At 37.6% G+C, this 20,638-nt stretch overlaps 1 protein-coding gene across 1 annotated transcript in view; it reads left to right on the top strand.

Annotated features, from left to right (window-relative positions):
- Window positions 1–20,638, top strand: part of LOC150080923 (uncharacterized) — a 284,011-nt gene that overhangs the window by 37,465 nt on the left and 225,908 nt on the right. Inside the window, exons 4-5 of the mRNA XM_090380857.1 lie at window positions 6,939–7,013; window positions 18,181–18,341. Coding sequence (XP_090236983.1) covers window positions 6,939–7,013; window positions 18,181–18,341 — 236 coding nt within the window. The remainder of the gene's footprint in view (window positions 1–6,938; window positions 7,014–18,180; window positions 18,342–20,638) is intronic.

Here is a 20,638-nt window from a genome sequence, read left to right as displayed (position 1 = left end):
CACTCAAACAACTGCTGGATTTTCAATAGACAGTCTGATCTTGATGGCTCAAGAGGAAAAATTTGCTAAACAATTCGGACGCGGCGATTTTGTGGGTAACAATGGTTGGCTGGACTGATTTAAAAACAAACATAACATAATTTATGCAAAAATTAGTGGAGAAGCTTGATATGCAGATCCAATAATGGCAAATGAATGTATTGACAGTGTGTGGGCAGAAATCACGAAAGATTTCAATGACGAAGACATCTTGTCTTTGAGGGTGTCGCAGACATTCTCTCAGATATGCCAGACAAGCTGTGTACTTGCTACCTGGGAGTCTAAAACGCTGATGGAACCGATATTCGGGTGACACTCAAGTCAAGTGGACCCAATTTCGACGAAGTCCGGACTGTCTCTGACAGCCAAATCCTCTGCTTGCACCTTCACAATGGTGGGAGTGTTAGTAATCCTGGGTATAATCTCTATGCACAAGGACATGGTGGGTGACTACCCAGGTGTGAACCTACATAAGTAGGGGGTCGAGGTGTGGCACCCATACCACATGGAGGAATTCCGCCCCTCTATGTTACCAGGCAGTACTAGGTGGTAGATGACTCTCGTCAACTGGTGCAATACCCCCACTTTGCTTATTGGAGGCTTGAAGTGGTGAAACCCATGTTTAGTCTCTAGAGCTAAGTTCTGGTCAACCATTCCCTATCTCTTCCATCATGCAGTATGATTGATGACTTTTGAGGTTATGTTGAACATCATGGCGAGATCCAATATTCCTTACATTTCAAGGGTACAGCTCTAAAACGGTGTTCGCAGGCCGGCCGCTAGTTAGTACACTGGACCGAGCCTGTTGATAACTCTCTAGGAGGTTTCTGGATCGGCTAGTGTATAATCTTGCTACCTCTACTCTGACAGATAGTGACTGCAGGTAGTCCGAGTAGTGTGTATGTGAGGAGCATCGTCGAGGCCACGTTATGTCAAGGATCTGGGTATATTCTTGCCACGTGTACGCCATATTCAAAAATTTCATTACTTCATACAGCATGTCCCACCCACCTTTTCTTACTGTTAAATACACCATGAATTGTCAAACTAATAGAGCAAGCTTATCTGCGAAAAGATCTAAACCTCCCAAGCAGTTACTAATTCATTAGGCGCCTCCGTAGCCAGGTGGGAAGGAGCAGCAGTGCGTAGCACACGCTTCTTGATTAGACCGGGGTTCGAGACCGTCACCACCAAATACGGAGGATGCGGAAAGGTCAGGGAATGACGACCGCATATCCCGGAGCAATATGGCCTTAGTTGCTAATGCTCCTAAAAACCAAATAACAACAACAACTAATTCATTTCAGAAATATACATAGTCTCAATTCTAATCACAATGATGTCCATTTCCACTTGCAGTCTGCCAAACCCCATGTAACTTTTCTTACAGAATCTGAGTTATTTGTTGATTCAACTACTGCTCATCTCAGATGCCCAAATTATTCACTGTATGATTCCTTTCGCCTCAAAGGTGGTGCTTGTGCATATGTCCATTCTGATATTCCCTGTCAGAGACTTGGCAATTTGGAATCTCCTCTCTTTGATCTTCTCTGGCTTAAAATCTCTCTACCTCATTGTGTCAAATTCATCTGTTATCTCTACCGTTCTCCCAACTCCACTAATCACTTGGAACTCTTTGACTTCCTCTCTTTGCAACTTGACTTTCTCCAGTCCAAATTTTCTAACAGTGAGGTAAATTTCCTTGGTGATTTTAATGTGCAGCTGGCTTCCGTTTTCTAGTCAGACCGACCCAGCTGGTCGAGATGCTGAGGCTTTTGCAATTACTAATGAACTTGAACAAATTGTTCATTTATCTACAAGAATACCAGACAATTCCAATCATACAGCCAAAAGGCTTGATCTTTTTTCACAAACAACCCTTCTAAGTACACGTTTGAAGTGAGAGGTCCTTTAGGCACTTCAGATCACAACTTGGTGATTGTCTCTTCTCCAATGGAGCCTTTATCTCGTGGCTATTTCCAACCTCGTGTTGTTTGGCATTACAAGAATGCAAAATGGGATGACTTGCGAGATTTCTTTTCTTCTTTTCCTTGGTCGGATTACTGTTTCATTTCAAAACTTCTGATGTCAATGTTTGCTCAGATCATGTCAGTGATATTATTCTTGCAGGAATGGAATCCTTTATCCCACACTCCACTTTAAAAGCTCGTCCTTTATCTAAACTTGGTTTTCCAATAAATGTGCTAAGGCTGTTCAAGAGAAGAATTTTGCATATCGTAATTGGCTTGTTTCTAATTCTTCAGTTTCATTTTCTGCCTACGCCAAAGCTTGGAACAATTGTAAGGCAGTTATTAATCAGTCTAAAGTACAGTTTGAACAGGCTAATAGTAGAAAATTTGCTTCTTGCCCTAATGGTAGCCGAGTATGTCTCTTGCCAAAACTATTGGCCGCAACTTCTGCCCATCTCTGCTCTCACCTCTGTACAAACCAGATGGTTCTGCTGTCACTTCAGCCAAGGATAAAGTGGACCTCTAGCATCCCATTTTTCTTCCAACTCATGTATTAATGATCTTGGTAAAATATCTCCCACAATTCCCAACGTGCTCCATTCATTGCCTCCTGTGGTCTTCCGTTAAAAGGATGTCAAAAGGATTTTTACGAATCTTGATGCTAAGAAAGCTCCAGGTTCCGATGGTGGACCTGGAGAAAACTCCAGGCCCACCATCGGGACCTGGAGAAGAAAAAGGATTCTTCTTCTCCTATGCTTATCTTTAGTGACACTCCGATTTCTGGGCAAAATGATATATCTTTTCTAGCAGGGACAGGGATGTGATTATTCCCTTGTATAAGGCATTGGTCAGGCCACACCTTGAGTACTGTATACAGGTCTAGAGGCCTCATTTCAAGAAGGATGTAGAGCTGCTGGAACGAGTACAGAGAAGGGCAACAAGATTAGTGAATGGAACAAAGGGTTGCTCTTACGAAGAAAGGCTTAAGTTTTGCAAATTACAGAGTCTGGAGACTAGGCATCGGCGAGGTGATCTGATAGAGGTGTATAAGGCTTTGAATGGCTTGAGCATGTTCAATGCCGATGGGATTCTTCCTCTTGCTCAGAATAATCACCTGAGAGGGCACAAATTCAAATTGAGGAAGGACGGATGTCGGATAGATGTGCGGAAATTTGCCTTTAGCCAGCGGGCAGTTGGTTTGTGGAATAGACTCCCATCGCTTGTTGTTGAAGTTGATAGCCTAAACAAATTTAAGGCTCAGCTGGACAGGTATTTCGAATGAACGGAGGGGTGAAATGGGAGTAGTGGTTGTGTTTTTTTTTTTTTTTTTTTTGGCTGATGCTGAATAAGCTTGCTTTCTTGCATCATATGCCTCTACTAATGCTAATGCTATCTCTTTTGGGGATTACCCTGACTTCTAATCTCTCTGGGCACAAGCACATTACAAATATTCCTTCCTCTGCATCTAAAAAACTTGGTTTTCTCTTTCACTCTCGGTGTTTCTTTTCTTCCAAACAACTGCTCACTCCGTATAAATCACAAATCCGCCCTGGCATGGAATATTGTTCCCACGTCTGGTGTAGTGCCCCCAAAACCTTTCTCAGGCTTCTTGATTCCATTTAGAAGAGGGCAGTTAGGTTAATTAATGATTCATCTGTAACAGAGTCTCTTCACTCGCTGTCTCATAGACATACTGTTTCTGCTGCATGCCTCTTCTACAGATACTTCCATGGGAACTGTCCTTCTGAATTGGCTTCTATAATTCCTGCTCTTTCTTTCAAAACAGTCTGAACAAGTGCTGCCACCAGCCAACATCCAATTTCTGTCCAACTTCAAACTCAGAACCAACTTTTCATCTTCTTCGTTTATTCATTCAATTGGTGTTTTCTGGAACAACTTTCCTTCATACATATTTTGTGAAAATTACAGTCTGTAGAAGTTGAAGTCCAATGTCAGCAGATATCTTCTTTCGTCTTCTCAACCTCCAACCCAAGCACGGTACTAAGCACTATAGGTTCTAATACCTCTCGTATTTGGGGTTTACATAAAAAAAAAAAAAAAAAAAAAATATCTACAGCAGTTGTACTACTGCAACAGGATCTAGAAAACTTGGGCAGATGGGCTGAGAAGTGGCAACTGAAGTTTAACAATGACAAATGCTAAGTGCTGCATATGGGTAGAAGTAACCACAGAGGAACTTACCAACTGTGTGGTACTACACTTAGGATGGTAGAAAATGAAAAAGACCTGAGAGCAATTGTGCAGCCAGATATGAAGTTTTCTGAGCAATGCAGACAGGCTGCCAGAGCAGGTCATGGGGTATTGTCATTGATATTCAGGAATTTTGCTAGCAGGAAAAGGAGGTGATTATCCCTTTTGTATAAAGCAATGATCAAACCACGCCTTGAGTACTGCGAACAGGTATGGAGGCCTCATTTAGGAAGGATGTAGAGTTGCTTGACGTGTATTGAGAAGGGCAATAAAGTTGGCAAGAAAGCGTTAAGTTCTGCAAATTGCAGCTGCTGGAAACTACGCACCTTCGAAGTGATCTGATTGTGGTGTCTAAGGCTTTGAACGGGCTGAGCATGCTGAATTTTGATAAGATTCTTCTACTTGCTGAGATTACAAACCTGAGGGGGCATAAGTTTAAAATGAGGAAAGACAGTTGTAGAAATTTGCCTTTAGCCAGCATTGGCGCCTCCGTGCCAAGTGGCCAGGAGCAGCAGTGCGTAGCTCATACTTCTTGATTAGAACGCGGTTCAAGCCCACGACCACCAAATAAGGAGGATGCGGAAAGGTCAGGGAATGACCACAGCATATCCTCGGAGCAGTATGACCTTAGTTGCTAATGCTCCTAAAAACCAAATAACGACAGCCTTTAGCCAGCGGATGTTAATTGTTGGAACAAACTTCCATCTGTCATTGTGGAAGTTCATAGCTTAAATAAATTCAAGAAGGAACTGGACAAACTTTTAGAGGGAATGGTTGTGTGAAATTGTGTTTTTTTTTTTTTTTTTTTGGCTGATGCTACATAAGCTCATATGCTTGCTTTCTTGTATTTCCTGCCTCTATTACTACTGCTGCAACGCTGACGAAACAACATTTTTGTATAATTTGACACCTGACAATACAAAGGGTACTAAGAAAGTTTTGCAATATGACGCAACAATGAATCACAGGAAGCTGCTTGTTGCTGCATGTTTAGACATGTTCATACGTGCATAGTAGCCGCCGCGCCAAGTCGATGGGCTCAGTTATTCATTAGTAGTGAGAGTGTAAAGTGCTTGCGATGGCATCGTGGTCACGAAATGAGATAAGGACAGTTTTGCGGTATAATTTCGTGCGTGGTTTAACCATAGACCAGTGCTTAGAAGAAATGACTCTTGTACTAGATGATGATTGTCCACATCGTACAACGATATTCAGGTGGTATAGAGAATTCCAAAGGGGAAATTTCACTCTGGAGGATTCTGAGAGGCCGGGAAGGCCATGAACGTTAGTTACGGAGGAAAACGTTACTGCTGTGAGGAAAATGCTTGACGAAAACAGGCGAGTGACCTACCAACAGATAGAGGATACTTTGGGCCTAAATGCACCAGCAATTCGTTTGATTCTGCAAGATCATTTGCACGTGAAGAAACTTTATTCTCTCTGGGTGCCACATCAACTGACTGAAGAGCAGATGACACGACGTGTGACTTGGTGCCGGGAGATGTTAAAAAAAGTTTGATAAGGGACAATCTCGGTATGTGAACAACATCGTGACAGGTGACGAGACTTGGCTGTACTATTACGATCTGCCGACCAAGGCTCAAAACAAAGTTTGGGTCTTTGATGATGACGACACACCCGTAATTGTCAGAAAATCCCGATCTGTAAAGAAGAAAATGATAGCTGTATTTTTCAAATGGAGTGGAATTGTGGAACGTGTCGTTTTGGACACGCAGAAGACAGTCACGGCTAAGTGGTATACTGAATAATGCCTGCCTAAAGTCATTGGATCCATGAAGAACCTGCGGCCAAAGTCAAGAATGGACACCTGGTACCTCCATCACGATAATGCCGCAGCTCACCGCGCCAAAGCCTGCACCGAATATTTGACCACGACAGGACTGAAACTTCTCGAGCACCCTCCCTACAGTCCAGACCTTGCTCCCTGCGACTTTGCACTGTTCCCGCATGTGAAAATGAAGCTAAAAGGGAGGCGGTTTTCCAGTGATGAGGACCTTCTACGGGCTTGGGACAACGAGTGTGCTTTACTCCCTAGTGAAACTTGGCAGAACTGGTTTAAAGATTGGTTTCGGAGGATGGAGAGGTGTATTGAATGTAGAAGAAATTACTTTGAAAAAATTAAATAAACAAAGCTGTATTGCAAAACTTTCCTAGTACCCTTTGTATATTTAAATTCAAAGGGGTAAAATGTGTTGGTGGGAAAAAATCAAAGGCTTGCTTGACGGTACTCATACCACAAATATGGCAGGAACTGATAAAAAAAAAAAACTGATTGTTATTGGAAAATTGTTAAAACCTCGGTGTTTCTAAAACGTAAGGAAACTTCCTGTGGATTAAACTGGAAACAAGAAAGCTTGGATGACTTCAGATATTTTTGGTAATATGTAAATGATTGGAATAAGGAGCTATTCAAAAAGAAGAAAAATATTTTATTGTTAGTTGATAACTGTCCTGCACATCCCCAGATTCAAAATTTGTTCAACATTAAGCTGGTGTTTCTTAAATAGTGGCCTTTGAGAACAATAATAAATAAAATATTTTTAAAAATGAAATTTTTTTCTTTATGAATTTTTCCCCAAAATAATTTTTGAATGGTCGAAAAAGAAGTCATTAATTTTTCTGAAAGGATTATTTACTTAAAAAAAGTTAGTTAAAACTTTTTCTCTTATAAGTTACTTTTTTTTTTTTGTATCACAGAGTATAAAAGAGCAAAACAAGAAATTAAAAAGAAGTCTTCAGATACATTAAGATTACAGAAGAAAGTTCGAAAAGGTATATTGATTCCATGTTAATTACTTTTTATATATAAGAATTGTGCTAAATATAAGGACAGTTTTAATTTTACCATTTATTTCTCTCTCTTGATTCACACCTTGCTTTTTGTATAGTTTTAATATCATTATTCAGTAATAGCAGTGTTTCAAGTCTTATTTTATCTGAAAGATATGATATAATAACATTTTCTTTGATTTACATTTGGTCAATTTTTGTCTCTCATCAAGTTGTGAACTAAAATCTAAATTTTGGATTTCATTCATTCATAAACTCTATAATAACAATCAAAATAATACATACATTAATGTTTTAATTAGCTTATGCCAAGAGAAAAAACACTCCCCTTGTGAAGGGGAGGTGTGTTCAAAATAATTTAAAACATGGTACACTAACCTCCTAGTTTATCCTTACAAAATTGTATAATATAGGAGTCAGTCTTGTGATGGTATGGTACACATTGTGGCAGGCCTTTTTAAAGTATGATGTGCTTTTAAATTATTATTGTAAAAGTAAAATTATTTTCCTTTCCTCTCCACTCCAGTTTATCTTGTCTTGCTTTACTTTATGAAAAAATTATCTTCCTGTCAGTGGTTAATATTTTTTATTGAATATCTTTAATTATTTGCAAAGTGATGCATTTGTGAGTAAGGCATTACATTAGAAAATGTTTGAATAACTTTTTCACAGTTGTATATCATTATTTAAGTGTGAGGTTAAACTTTGTGTCCTTCATAATCATTTAGTACATGACTAATAAATCAGTCAGGAAGCAGAGACCATTTTTTGTGTCTGTTAAAGACACTATGTATATATATACACACCAGCTAGGAGAGGATATAATTGAAGAGCAGAGAGAGTGAGAATTAATCATACTAATGGTGGGGTCATTGAGAAGATAATGCTAATTCTAGTGCTATTAGGTCATTAAAATTTTCCAGCCCTACATGTATATTATGAGAAGGAAGAACATGCAAAGAGAGTGTAATGAATTTAAAGGATATGAAACTGTATAAATTGTGTTATTCTTGATACAAAATATGAAGTAAAAAAAAAAAAAAAAAAAAATTGGTGTGTTTTAATTTGAATATATATATTTCCTAAAGTTAGTATAATTTAAAGTATAAAGCATTTTATTTTACACCATATATGTTAAATTTAAAAGTTTATTATATATTATCTATTTTTTTCATAGTTATATTTTTTAAAATTTTATTATTAAAGTTTTTTAAGCTTAAAGATTTAAAGTTTTATAGTTGAGAATAACCCATATTTTACTGAATTTATTACAAAAGATAATTGTCTTTTCAAATTTGCTACTGCAATAATTTTATGTACATAGTATTAGTATGAGCTGCATAGTGCAAGGAAATCATCCTTTTCTGCACTAACAAAAATAAATAAATAAAAAATAAAAATAATAATAAAATCAATAACTAAATAAAAAAAATAAATAGATCTATAAAAAAGACTACAGAAAATCATCATTCTACTCTTCTGTTTGGCATGGGTTGAGTCCCTATTTAGACTCGTTCTCCATTGTTGTTGATTGCTTGAATCTTGCATCATTTGTTGATAACTCTGAAAGCCTGTGTTTTCCTTTAGGCATTGGAGCCTTTCTCTTTTTGGGTCTTCCTGGTGGTCTCTTATCTCCAATTCTTCCTGTCAGTACTACATTAGGCAGCCTGTGTTGTTTCATCCGGTTCACACATCCCAACCACTGAAGTTGTTTTTTGTAGATTTGCTCTATTATTCTGTGTTCAAATTTAGATCTCTCCTTACTTGTTCATTAGTTTTATGTTCTCTCCAATTTGTTTTATTGATTTTCCTCAGAATCTCATTTCAAATGACATTATTTTTTGCCTTTCTTTCTTATTTATTCTCCAATTCTCTGATTCATAAGTTGCTGTGCGTATGATAACAGTTTCATATAGTTTAATTTTTGACTATTTGATATTTTATTGCTCTTCCATATGTTTTTGAGTTTGTTCATGTGTGTCCATCCGATGTTCGGTCTGTGATTAATTTGGTTAGTATTACTTAGGTTTCTGGTTATTAGAGAGCCCAGGTATACAAATTTTTATACTTGTTCTATTTGTTGATTTTGGATGTTTGTGTCTTCTGTGTTTTTTCCAATTTGCATTACTTTGGTTTTATTTATATTAATATTAATTCCATAATTGTTGCTTGCTTTATCGATGTTTGTTAATATTTCTTTTAGTTGTTCTTTGGTTACTGTTAATATCGCAATATCATCTGCATATTTTATGTGGTTTATATTTTTTCCATTTATTATCGTCTCTTTTTTCTTCAATTGATTTCATTAGTTCTTCTAGGTAGATATTAAATAGATATGGAGATAAATGGCATCCTGCACGACTCCTTTCTCTATTTCAATTTTCTCTGTTTTAAGGTTGTTGAATTTTATTATTGCTCTTGTATTTTTGTAGAAATTATTTACAAACATGATTATTTCATGATCAAGTGAGATTTTTTGTAGTTACTTCATTAAATTTTCTCTGTTTACCGAGTCAAATGCCTGCTTGAAATCGATGAAGCACAGATAAAGAGGTGGTTTCTTCTTATTCCAATATTTTTCTGTAATGATGTTTAGTGTGAATATTTGGTCTATTGTTGATCTGCCTTTTCTAAATCCTGCTTGTTCTTCCCCTATTGTTTCTTCATATGTTTTAAGTATCATATTTTGTAAGAGCCTTATAAATATTTTATATATATGATTTAAAAGAGTAATGGGTCTATAATTCTGACAATTTTCTTTATCTTTTTTTGTGTATAGGTACTATTATTGCACTTTTCCAGTCTTCTGGTATATTACCTGTAAATGAAATTAGATTAAACAATTGTGTGAGGTGTTTTAACATTGCATCGCCTCTGAATTTCTATAGTTCTGCTTGGATACCACCATTTGTGGGTGCCTTGTCATTTTGGGGTTGCTGTTCCCAGGTGTAAGACCTTGCATTTTGCTGAATTAAAGCATATAGCTGCCACTCTTCTGACCATCTCGGAAGTCTGTCTAGGTCATTCTGAAGAAGAATGCTTGGTGGCGGGGATCATTAACTACTGTACATCTCTGCTTGGCGGTGATCATTAACTACTGTACTGATCTTTACATCATCTGCAAGTTTACACTATATCCCTTCATAGATGTCATTTAAGATAGTAAAAAACAACAGTGGTCCCAATACTGATCCTTGGGGAATCCTGCTTCTTACATTTAACCCAATCTGAGGAATAATCATTTATCACAACCCCCTGCCTGGTGCCCTTAAGCCATCGTGCTATCCTTCTAAGGATTTTCCCTATGATTCCAGCCTGCTCCAACTTATAAAGCTCATGTGGGACTGAGTCAAATGCTTTGCTGATATCTAAATAAACAATGTTGAAATTATTCTTTAAATTCAGCTCACGAGTGACCTGTCAGAATGATTTCTTAAACATTATTTTCCCTTTACAAAACCATGCTGTGTATCCTACAGAATTCCATTTCCATCTAAATGATCCTGAATTCCACCCTTGATCATTGCCTCCATGATTTTCCCTACTACTGAAGTTAGACTGACCGGTCAGTAATTTCCCGTTACACTCCTAGAACTGCCTTTATGTTCTCTGGAATCTCTCCTGAGTCCAGTGATACTCTCATAACTAGCCTTAATGGTTCAATGCACTCACTTGCAGCCTCCTTTAAGATTATAGGGTACATGCCATCAATCACAGGAGCCTTACTCACCTGTGGGGGGGGAGTTTTCTCATTAAATCAACATGGAAATTTTAACATTAATTACATCTTTTTCAACATCACTCCCATAATTTCTCATTGATGTGAGGGGTTTTTCTTCTGTAAATATCGATGCAAAGTAACTGTCAAGTTCATCTGCAACATCAGTTGGGGTATCTAATACTATCCCATGCAATTACATATGCATCTGATCTGATTTGTCCTTCTCTTCTTTGTATTTATATGTGTGAAGAATTCCTTAACTGCACTCTTTGCTCTCTTTATTCCTTATCCCCACTCTTTGCTCTCTCCCAGACTCAGTAAAGATACTATAGTGAAAGTTATACTGCACTGAATAAAATGTCTTTCTCCTTCAGAAAATGATGAACATAATTCAACCATGGAAGACCAACATGGAACAGAACATCAGTGTTCCACAAATTCTTTCCAAAATAAGAAATTGCCTGACTCCAATGAGATTATAAACGATGAACTTGAGTCGGAAATTAATGAAATACTTTTAACTATTTTTGCTAAAAAAAAGTTCAAAGCTAGAAATAGAATCCAAAAAGGCGTTTTCTGCCACAAATCAAATACTATGTACCAAAATTAGATCCATTTTAAATGATCATACTATTGATTGCTTATGTTTCTTAAGAGCTCCCTTTATTCAGACAGGTAGTGTGGATGCTTAAACATAACTAAGCTTTGCAGTAACAATATGTATGTTTTTTTTGTTTTTAGAATAACTGTATTTTTAATGAATTTTTTTTCAGAATATTTATTATTGCAGTAAATGTTTATTTAGAACTTGAATTCAAGTAATTACAGTACTTGTTTTTTCCTTACTTTATTGCACCTAACTGTCATCAAAATTTATTGAGAAAAACGTTTGTTTTTGGAATACTGGTATTCTGGTTTCATAAATTAAAAATACAGAAATACCGGTATTAAAATTTTGACTGGTGTTGTAAGCCCCCCCCTCCAATCTGGACAAGTAATGCGGTATACAGAACCACTCCGTAGGAAAGGAGGAACAGGCGTTTTCACCTTAGAAATAATAAACTGTAATTTCCTCCCAAGAAATTGAACACATCATATATGATGGTTGTTGTTATTGTTATTTGGTTTTTAGGAACATTAGCAACTAAGGCCATATTGCTCCGGGGATATGCGGTGGTCATTTTCTGACCTTTCCACATCCTCCGTATTTGGTGGTCACGGGCTCGAACCCCAGTATAATCAAGAAGCGTGTTCTGTGCTCTGCCTCCTGCCCACCTGGCTACAGAGGCACCCCATATATGATGGAGATGCAAAATCCTAGCAAGATGTTCTGATACACCCAGATGATAGGGGATGTAGGCAGTAGAGTTAAATTCATTGACGTGAGGAGCGTTAGTTTGCATTACAAATTTGTGACCCTGAATCTCACATCTATCTAGAACATGAGGTGGATAACCGCAATTTGGAAGCTCCGCCCTAATTTTGGAAATCTCCAATTGCCTGTCACCAGTTGAACCAGAGTACGTCTAAATGTGGGAGAATAAAGTGCGAGCAGTGCTACGCAAATGACCAGGGGCATGCACAGACCCATAACTGGTAAATTGGCCTGCACACGTTGGCTTCCTGAAAACGGAAGTTACTAAACATGAATACACGCGTTGGACTAACACATCCAAAAAAGGAAGAATATTATCAACTTCTAGTTCAATCGCAAACTGAATGACGGGAACTTACCTGTTCCTATCACTCTGTGGTGGTGTTATGTTGACGATATCTTTGCCATTGTCCCTCGGGGATTGGAATCTCGATGGCTGCAATATCTCAATTCATTGTCGCCCATCATTCAGTTTATGATTGAACTAGAGGTTGATAATACTCTTCCTTTTTTTGGGCGTGTTAGTCCAATGCGTGGATTCGTGGATTGGCCTGTGCACATTAGCTTACTTAAAGTAAGCTAATGTGCACAGGCCAATTTACCAGTTATGGGTCTGCGCATGCCCCTGGTCATTTGCTTAGCACTGCTCACACTTTATTCTCCCATGCTTGGACGCACTCTGTTTCAACTGGTGACAGGGCATTGGAGATTTCCAAAATTAGGGCTGAGCTTTCAAATTGCTGTTATCTACCTCATGTTTTAGATAGGTGTTGAGCTTCAGGCTCACAAATTTGTTATGCAAACTAACCCTCCTCACATCAATAAATTTATTTCTACCACCTACTTCCCTATTATCCAGGTGTATCGGAACGTCTTGTTAGGATTTTGCATCTCCATCATATACGATGTGTGCAACTTCCGGGGAGGAAATTACAGTCTATTATTTCTAAGCTGAAAACACCTGTTCCTCCTTTCCTAAGGAGTGGTTCCATATACCGCATTACATGCTCGGATTGTCTGGTGGGGGATATGTTATGTAGGTGAGTCTGGTAGAAGATTGAAAGATCAGGTTTCTGAACATGAGGTGGCTCTGTGAGCCGCCAATTTTGAATGCTCCACAGTCACCGAGCATTATTGGGTTGAGCAGAACAATCTTGATCCCTGACGGGATATTGAAATCGTTGACTATTCATGTGATTACTGCCAGCGCTCATGGCTTGAAGCACTGAACATAGCTTCCCATAATAGTACTATGAATCGCACAAGGGGAGTGCACTTGCACCCTATCATGGAATGTACTATATTGCAGTTGAGTGCTGGCGGTCATCATGTGTGCATAATCCTGTTCTCTGGCACCAGAATTAGAGAGATTTACCCCAATATGATACATAAAACACTTCATAATGACACTCTCCAGCAAATAAACGAAAATAAAATTAATGCAAACATTTGCTGGAGAGTATAGATTTAACAGAAAAGACCATAAAACAATAAATGCAGTTTGCACTTTCCTGTTTATTAGTCTTTTCTGTTAAATCTATTAGAAACAGGTAGTAAACTCGATCTAATGAGATCGAGTTTACTACTGAGTTAGTTAAGATCGAGTTAATCTAATGCAGTAGCATTTGCAATAATACTGATAACTGGAATTGTGTGTTTTTACATTATTTTCGCTAAATTTGTTTACTCTTCACTGTCATATAAAAAAACTTAAATAAAATTTCAGAATCTTCTCTCCATTCCTATTTACTTATTACAATGATGAAGGGAAAGTGACCAACGGAAAGTTCAAGTGGTGGTAGTGCTAGGAAACAAAACAAAATTGATTTAGAAATGAAAATGAAAATGATTAAGAAGTAAGAAGCAGGACAAAGTTTATCTATTGCATGGAAATTAGTCTTGCTGTTTCAACAGTGAATACTATTATAAAGGACAGTGCGCATATAAAAGAATCAACGCATTGAAGATCAACAGTGATCACAAAATATAGCACATGATTTTCCATCTTTGATATAGCACATGAACACATAGTGTTCATGTGCTATATCAAAGATGGAAAAGCTATTAATAATATGAATGGAAAATCAGATTCAGAAACAAGTGCCCCCTGAGTGTAATGGCCATTCAAGCAAAAGCAAGAGGTATTTATGAAGATATTAAGAATAAGTACGGCAAACACCAAGCCAAGTTCATGACAAGCAACGGATGGTTTAATAGGTTGAAGCATCACGCTGGTTTCCACAACGTTAAAGAAAAATTTTTTTAATTACACACTTTTGTAATTTTGTACACTTTTAAAATTTTTCCTGCACATATGATAAAAATAAATTGAATAAGTAATTCTATTTACATATTCATTGAACATTTCTTTTTTGCTTCAATCAAGTTCAGTGTGCATAGTTGCAAGTGCTGCATAGGGAAATTCCGACTTACGTAAAATTCAACTTACATGGAGTTCCTTGGAACGCAACCCTTGTGTAAGTTGGGGAGTGGCTGTATATCTATTCTGCAGCCATCCTTCCTCAATTTGAATTTATGCTGCCTCATGTGCATAGTCTGAGCAAGAAGAAGAATCCCACCAGCATTGAGTTTGCTCAAGCCATTCAAAGCCTTAAACACTTTAATCAGATCACCTTGCAGCATTTGGAGCATAGCCTTTCTAGGTAAGAGCACCTTTGTTCCCTCACCAACCTTGTTGCTCTTCTCTGTACTCATTCCAGTAGCAGCTCTACATTCTTTCTAAAATGAGGCTTCCAGACTTGTATGCAGATGTGGTCCGACCATTGTCTTATATGATGGTATAATCACCTCCTTATCCCAGCTTGCAAAATTCCTGTATGCCATTGACAAAACCCTATGAGTTGTGTTAGCAGCCTCTCTGTACTGCTCAGAAAACGTCATATCAGACTGCACGATTACCCTCAGGTCCTTTTCATTTTCTACTACTCTGAGTGTAGTACCACACAACAGTTGATATATTACTCTGGGATTACTGTTTCCCATACAGTACCTTGCATTTGCCAATGTTAAACTTCAATTGCCATTTCTCAGTCCATCTGCTTAATTTTCTAGATCTTGTTGCAGCATTAACCACCCTGCCAACCTTTGTATTACCATCTGAAAACTTCAATATTAAGCCTGATATACCCTCATTGATATCATTAATAAATAGAGAAAAAGAACAATGGATCTATCACCAAATGCAGTGGGACTTCATGAAGAGCAGTACCCATTGACACTATCTCCCCCCCCACCTCTCCACCATCCCTTTATCCACAACAGTAATGCCACACTGCTCCAATTTATAAAGTGGTCTTTTTTTGTGCAACGGTGTCAAAAGCTTTCCCGAAATCCAAGTATATGATATCAAAATTATTTTTTCCATCTAGTTCTTTTGTTACTGCATCATAGTATCAAGTCACATTGGTCAGATAAGACTTCCCCTTAACAAACCATACTTTGACTGAAGTATAACTGTACTCCTGTCTAGATGGTCCTGCATTACTTCTTTAACCAGTAACTCCATTATTTTCCTGGAATAGAAGTTAAGCTAATTGAGCTGTAATTACTCATGACCCTTTTGATCTCACTTTATGAATTGGGGATACATTCGCACATCTCCAGTCCATCGGAACCTCCCCTGAATCCAAAGATGTTCTCATAATTATATATAAGTGCTTGCTTACCTCCTTTGGTGCCTCCCTTAATATAATTAGATAGATCCCATTGACCCCAGGTGCCTTTTTATGTTTAGCTTTAATATAGCTCTCCTACTTTCCTCTCAGTTATCATAAAATCATCCCCCCCCCCGTTTGAGTTTGATAAACTTGTGGCATCCTCTTCCCTAAAAGAATTCCTGATGTGTGAATTCAGATGCAAAATACCTATTCAGTTTTTATGCAGCCCGAACAGGATCATCAACAGTTAAACCATCAAAATAAAGTGGACAAATGTGATTCAACCCCTTCTTTCTACCGTTGATATGAGTAAAGTAGTCTTTGCTGCTTTTCTTGGCATTCTTTGCCTGTGGCACCTTGTAATCTGCCTTGGCTTGGCTAACCTCCTGTGTGACTTATTGAAGACTGGTTTATATCTACCATAGGCTTCTTCTGTATCAGGTGATAATTTATATTATTATCAAAACTTTAAAAAGTACTCAGCAAGTACTACAATTTATTAAGAAAAGAAAAAATATTGGCACTGTTTAAGCAGAATTCAAAAAATCCAAAACATTTTAAAAATATTAAAGAGAAAGTTTGGCATCTGTCGGGTACCAAAAGATGACTATTTTTGCTACATTTTGGGTGGCACTGCTCTTGAGTTCAACAGCATGAATGACAGGTCGCTCACACAACAGTTGGAGAGGTCTACAAGGATTGGGAAACTGATGGTAAAATATGCAGTTTATCAGAAGAACAAAATGTATTAACAGACTAGACATACAATATATGTAGACATGGTTCTGTGAACATATCTGGAAGAACAGTAAAGGCTCCATTAAGTTTACTGTAGAGTAAATGTTAGTTATTTAATTTAATCACAGTAATATTCATTGGCATGATAGCAAGAGTGACAAGAAAGGAATGGGGAATCAAAGTTAGAGCTTTTGGGCTTTTCTATGACTGTATGTGTGTGTGTCCTTGCCAGCGCCTCCATAGCCAGGTGGGCAGGAGCAGCAGTGCATAGCACACGCTTCTTGATTAGACCGTGGTTCAAGCCCATTCCCACCAAATACAGAGGATGCGGAAAGGTCAGGGAATGACCACCGCATATCCCCGGAGCAATATGGCCTTAGTTGCTAATACTCCTAAAAGAGGGAAAAAAAAAAAAAAATACCAAATCCTTGCCAGTTGTGAGCTGTGGAGTGCTGGACACTGCCCTACAAAAGGCAAATGTTAGAAAAATATTTGTGATATGAGCAATGCTATTGTGAATGACAAGATCATCTAGAACAGTATCAAATGATGCCTTGCAGGTGCTGAGTGGTTGGCTGTTATGGGGTTTGAATCTTGTCTCTTGGTCCATTTACTTCCATGTCAGGTGAGATTTACCATATTGAAAGGTTGGCAATTGCAAATAAACCTAACTGTAGTTATAAATAACAAAAGAAGTGTGTTTGTGGTCTCCTAGTTAACATTTGGCAAGATAGATGGCACATTTCTAAAATAGGGATGATAACTAGACAGTTCTTCCCAATTGTGAATCTGATATGTAAGGGTATGCCTGCCTGTTTTAATCCAAGTTTGCAAACAATGTTTTTACTGACAGGACATGGCACTTTCTACAGAAAATTGAGTGAGTTGGGTATAAGTGATTGGTCTACATGTACATTTGTCAAGAGTATGATGACCCAAGATCGACTTTGAAGGAACAATCACAAAATTTGCATTCTTTGACTTTGAGATGCAAGAAGAATATAATTGTGACAAAATAAAATTTTGCAGCATTTCAGAGGCTTGCACAGGATCTATTTGGTAGAAGACGTGTATCATTACAGATGAAGTAATGCTGGTATGCTGGATTTATGTTGTTTTGGAAGAGGGTAGTTGGTGTAAATTCAAGACAGAACTAGATGAACTATTGGAGGGGATGGACAAGTGAAGGGGGAAGTTTTTTTTTATTTTTCTGATGCTGTATAGGCTTGCTTTTTTTGCATCATTTCCCACTACTAATTCTAGAAATGGAAACTGTATGCTTTATGTATATTATTATTTATTAGCCATATGGTACAAGGAAGCCTGAGGCTTATGCTGCACCAGCCAAAAAAGTGTGTGTGTGTGTGTGAGAGAGAGAGAGAGAGAGAGAGAGAGAGAGAGAGAGAGAGAGAGAGAGAGAGAGAGAAGTAGAAGGGAATCACCAAGAAAGAGAAGAATGATAATATTCAGCTCAGGAACCTGGCTGTCCCCTGGGGTAAATTTCTGTGAATGCTTAAAAGAACAAAATGGTAAAAGAAAATTTTAAAGGTATATCCTAATCTAACATATTTTCATTAAATTTTTAAAATTTGCTACTTGATCCACTAATGTCTTAGTATCTTTATTACTTTTTTATAGTAGGTATGAGTGACTTTCAGCGAACCCTTGACTATGCTTTGCAAGATGTTAGTGATAAGTATATTTTGCTTGAAGAAACTGAAAAGCAGTCAGTCAGAAAAGCACTTATCGAGGAAAGAAGTCGCTTTTGTCTTTTTGTTACATATCTTAGACCTGTTGTTGTAAGTAAAATGAAAGCAAATTTTTTTTAATTGGAAAATTATTTATCTTTCCATCATTTAAATGTTAAAATTATTTTTTGTATCTAGTTCCTTTGTTACTGCATCTTATTATCCAGTCAGATTGTTCATATAATCTCATCCCTTATCAAATTAGTGCTCTGACAACAATATAATTGCATTCTGTGTAGATGGTCCTACATTACTTCTTTAACTAGTGACCCATTAACACATATGCTTCGTGAATGTAAATTTGCATCCAAAAGGACTGCAATTTTTGTGTTTCAATACAGATATGCATCCATTCAGTTGCAGTCAATAATTGAGCACTGTAAAAGGAATAGCACATGAAATGAACAACGGAATGATATCTGCTCACTGATTGAATCCTGGGCTATTGCATTACAGCTGGGATTTTGCTTAGTATCAATTGCACTGTCTAGAGAGCACTATAAAGGCTATATACTAGTTTCATATATTCTTTGCCTATGTTGAAGTTATTTTGTCTAGTTTAGTATTTTCCACAAGAAAAGGTAAAATTTTTAGATTATGCTTGCTGAATTTTCATTCTTTAGTTTGTGACAATCAGAACATCCTTAGTGTGTGCCTGCTAATAGAATTTTGTGTAAAGTGTGTGCCTGCTAATAGAATTTTGTGTAAAGTGTTTTCCTATAAAATAATATTTTAATGGGCTGGTATAATGAATCTGCAGCCTGGGATATCAGGACTGAAAAGGAACAGTGATGGACAGCATGTTAAAGCTGATGACATTAATTCTGCTCTTTATAGTATGTTGTTTATACTGAAATAGAATTTTATTCAAGTGATGCAGATTCTGAATCTTGTTCAAATGCATCTGGTGATGTTAGAACCCTAGAGACAACAGATTCACTGACTGCATAATATTAGGCATATTGGGCCTGGCATTGTCTTGATGGAGAAACCACTTTACACCTGAAAGTTGTTGATGTTTTTCACAAATGGCATAACGAAGTTTGACTCTGAGAACCTCAGAGTATGCTTCCTTTTTTATAGTTGTTCTATGAGGCACAAAATGTGTAACAAGAATGCCTTTTATGCCAAAAAATACAAGAACTATTTGTTTGTCAGCTGAACGAGAAGCTCAAATTTTCTTAGGTCTTGGTGAATCAGAATGCTTCCGCTCACTCGATGGTGTTTTGTTTCTGGATCATAGTGAAGAATCCAAGTTTCATCACATCACTATTGGATTTAAAAAGTTTTGACCCTATGTTTCAAAATGAAGCATTTCTTTGCACAAGTCTATTTTTTGCTGTTGTTGTTCTGGAGTCAATTTGTGTAGAACCCAGCAGGTACAGATTCACAACATTTTAAGGTGATCTTTCACAATATTGTGAGCACTGCTGTATGAAATGGATATACTGACATGGCTAATTCACAGTGTAATTTGCCTCTCTTCATCCGGCGCCTCCATAGCCAGGTGGGAAGGAGCAGCAGTGCGTAGCACACGCTTCTTGATTAGACCGGGGTTCGAGCCCGTCACCACCAAATATGGAGGATGTGGAAAGGTCAGGGAATGACCACCGCATATCCCGGAGCAATATGGCCTTAATTGCTAATGCTCCTAAAAACCAAATAACAGGCAAACTATCTTCATCCAAGATTTTCTGGGCTTTCGTGATTTGCTCAGGTGCTGTTGAAGACGAAGGCTGCCCAGGTCTTGGGTCATCTGCAGTAGACTCGCGGCCTTCACTGAATCACTTGTGCCATTTAACTACGGCCATCCTACCAAGACTCTCAATACCATATGCGACATTCATATCTTTAACTGTTTCCGATGCATTTAAGCTCTGTCTAACACAATAACGAATCATATATTGCTGTTCAATCTGTATGTCCAACATGATACTTGCTTCAAAACGATTGTCAGTAACACACAGCTAAAAAACTCTCTTCATGCAACACTAGCTTGACGAGCACTGGCACACACACACATTCTGGTCAGTAGCAATCAGGGAGAGCACCTCTAGTGGCAGTAAACATAAAATCTTGCCCCAGTCCACCAATTAAATGATCACCCCCTCATAGGTTTTTCAAAATGAAATACGATTAAATTATTATTGTCTTATACTTTCTATTTTATTGGTTGCGACATAGTTTATCTTAGTTCACAGCCAAAATTTCAATTTTACTGTTGCTATTACCTGATTTTCCTAGTTTTATGGGATGCTCAAATAACTGAAATGTCCTAAACCACCATGCATGTTAGATAACAATGCTTTTGTTGTAGCACCAAAAATATGAAATACTGTAAATAAAAA

This window comes from Mastigoproctus giganteus, chromosome 9 (assembly GCF_048544385.1).
Source record: "Mastigoproctus giganteus isolate SK-2022 chromosome 9, ASM4854438v1, whole genome shotgun sequence".
Classification (NCBI taxonomy): Eukaryota; Metazoa; Arthropoda; class Arachnida; order Uropygi; family Thelyphonidae; genus Mastigoproctus; species Mastigoproctus giganteus.
Note: the sequence above shows the minus strand (reverse complement) of the source record. Positions and strands in the feature narration are given on the sequence as shown.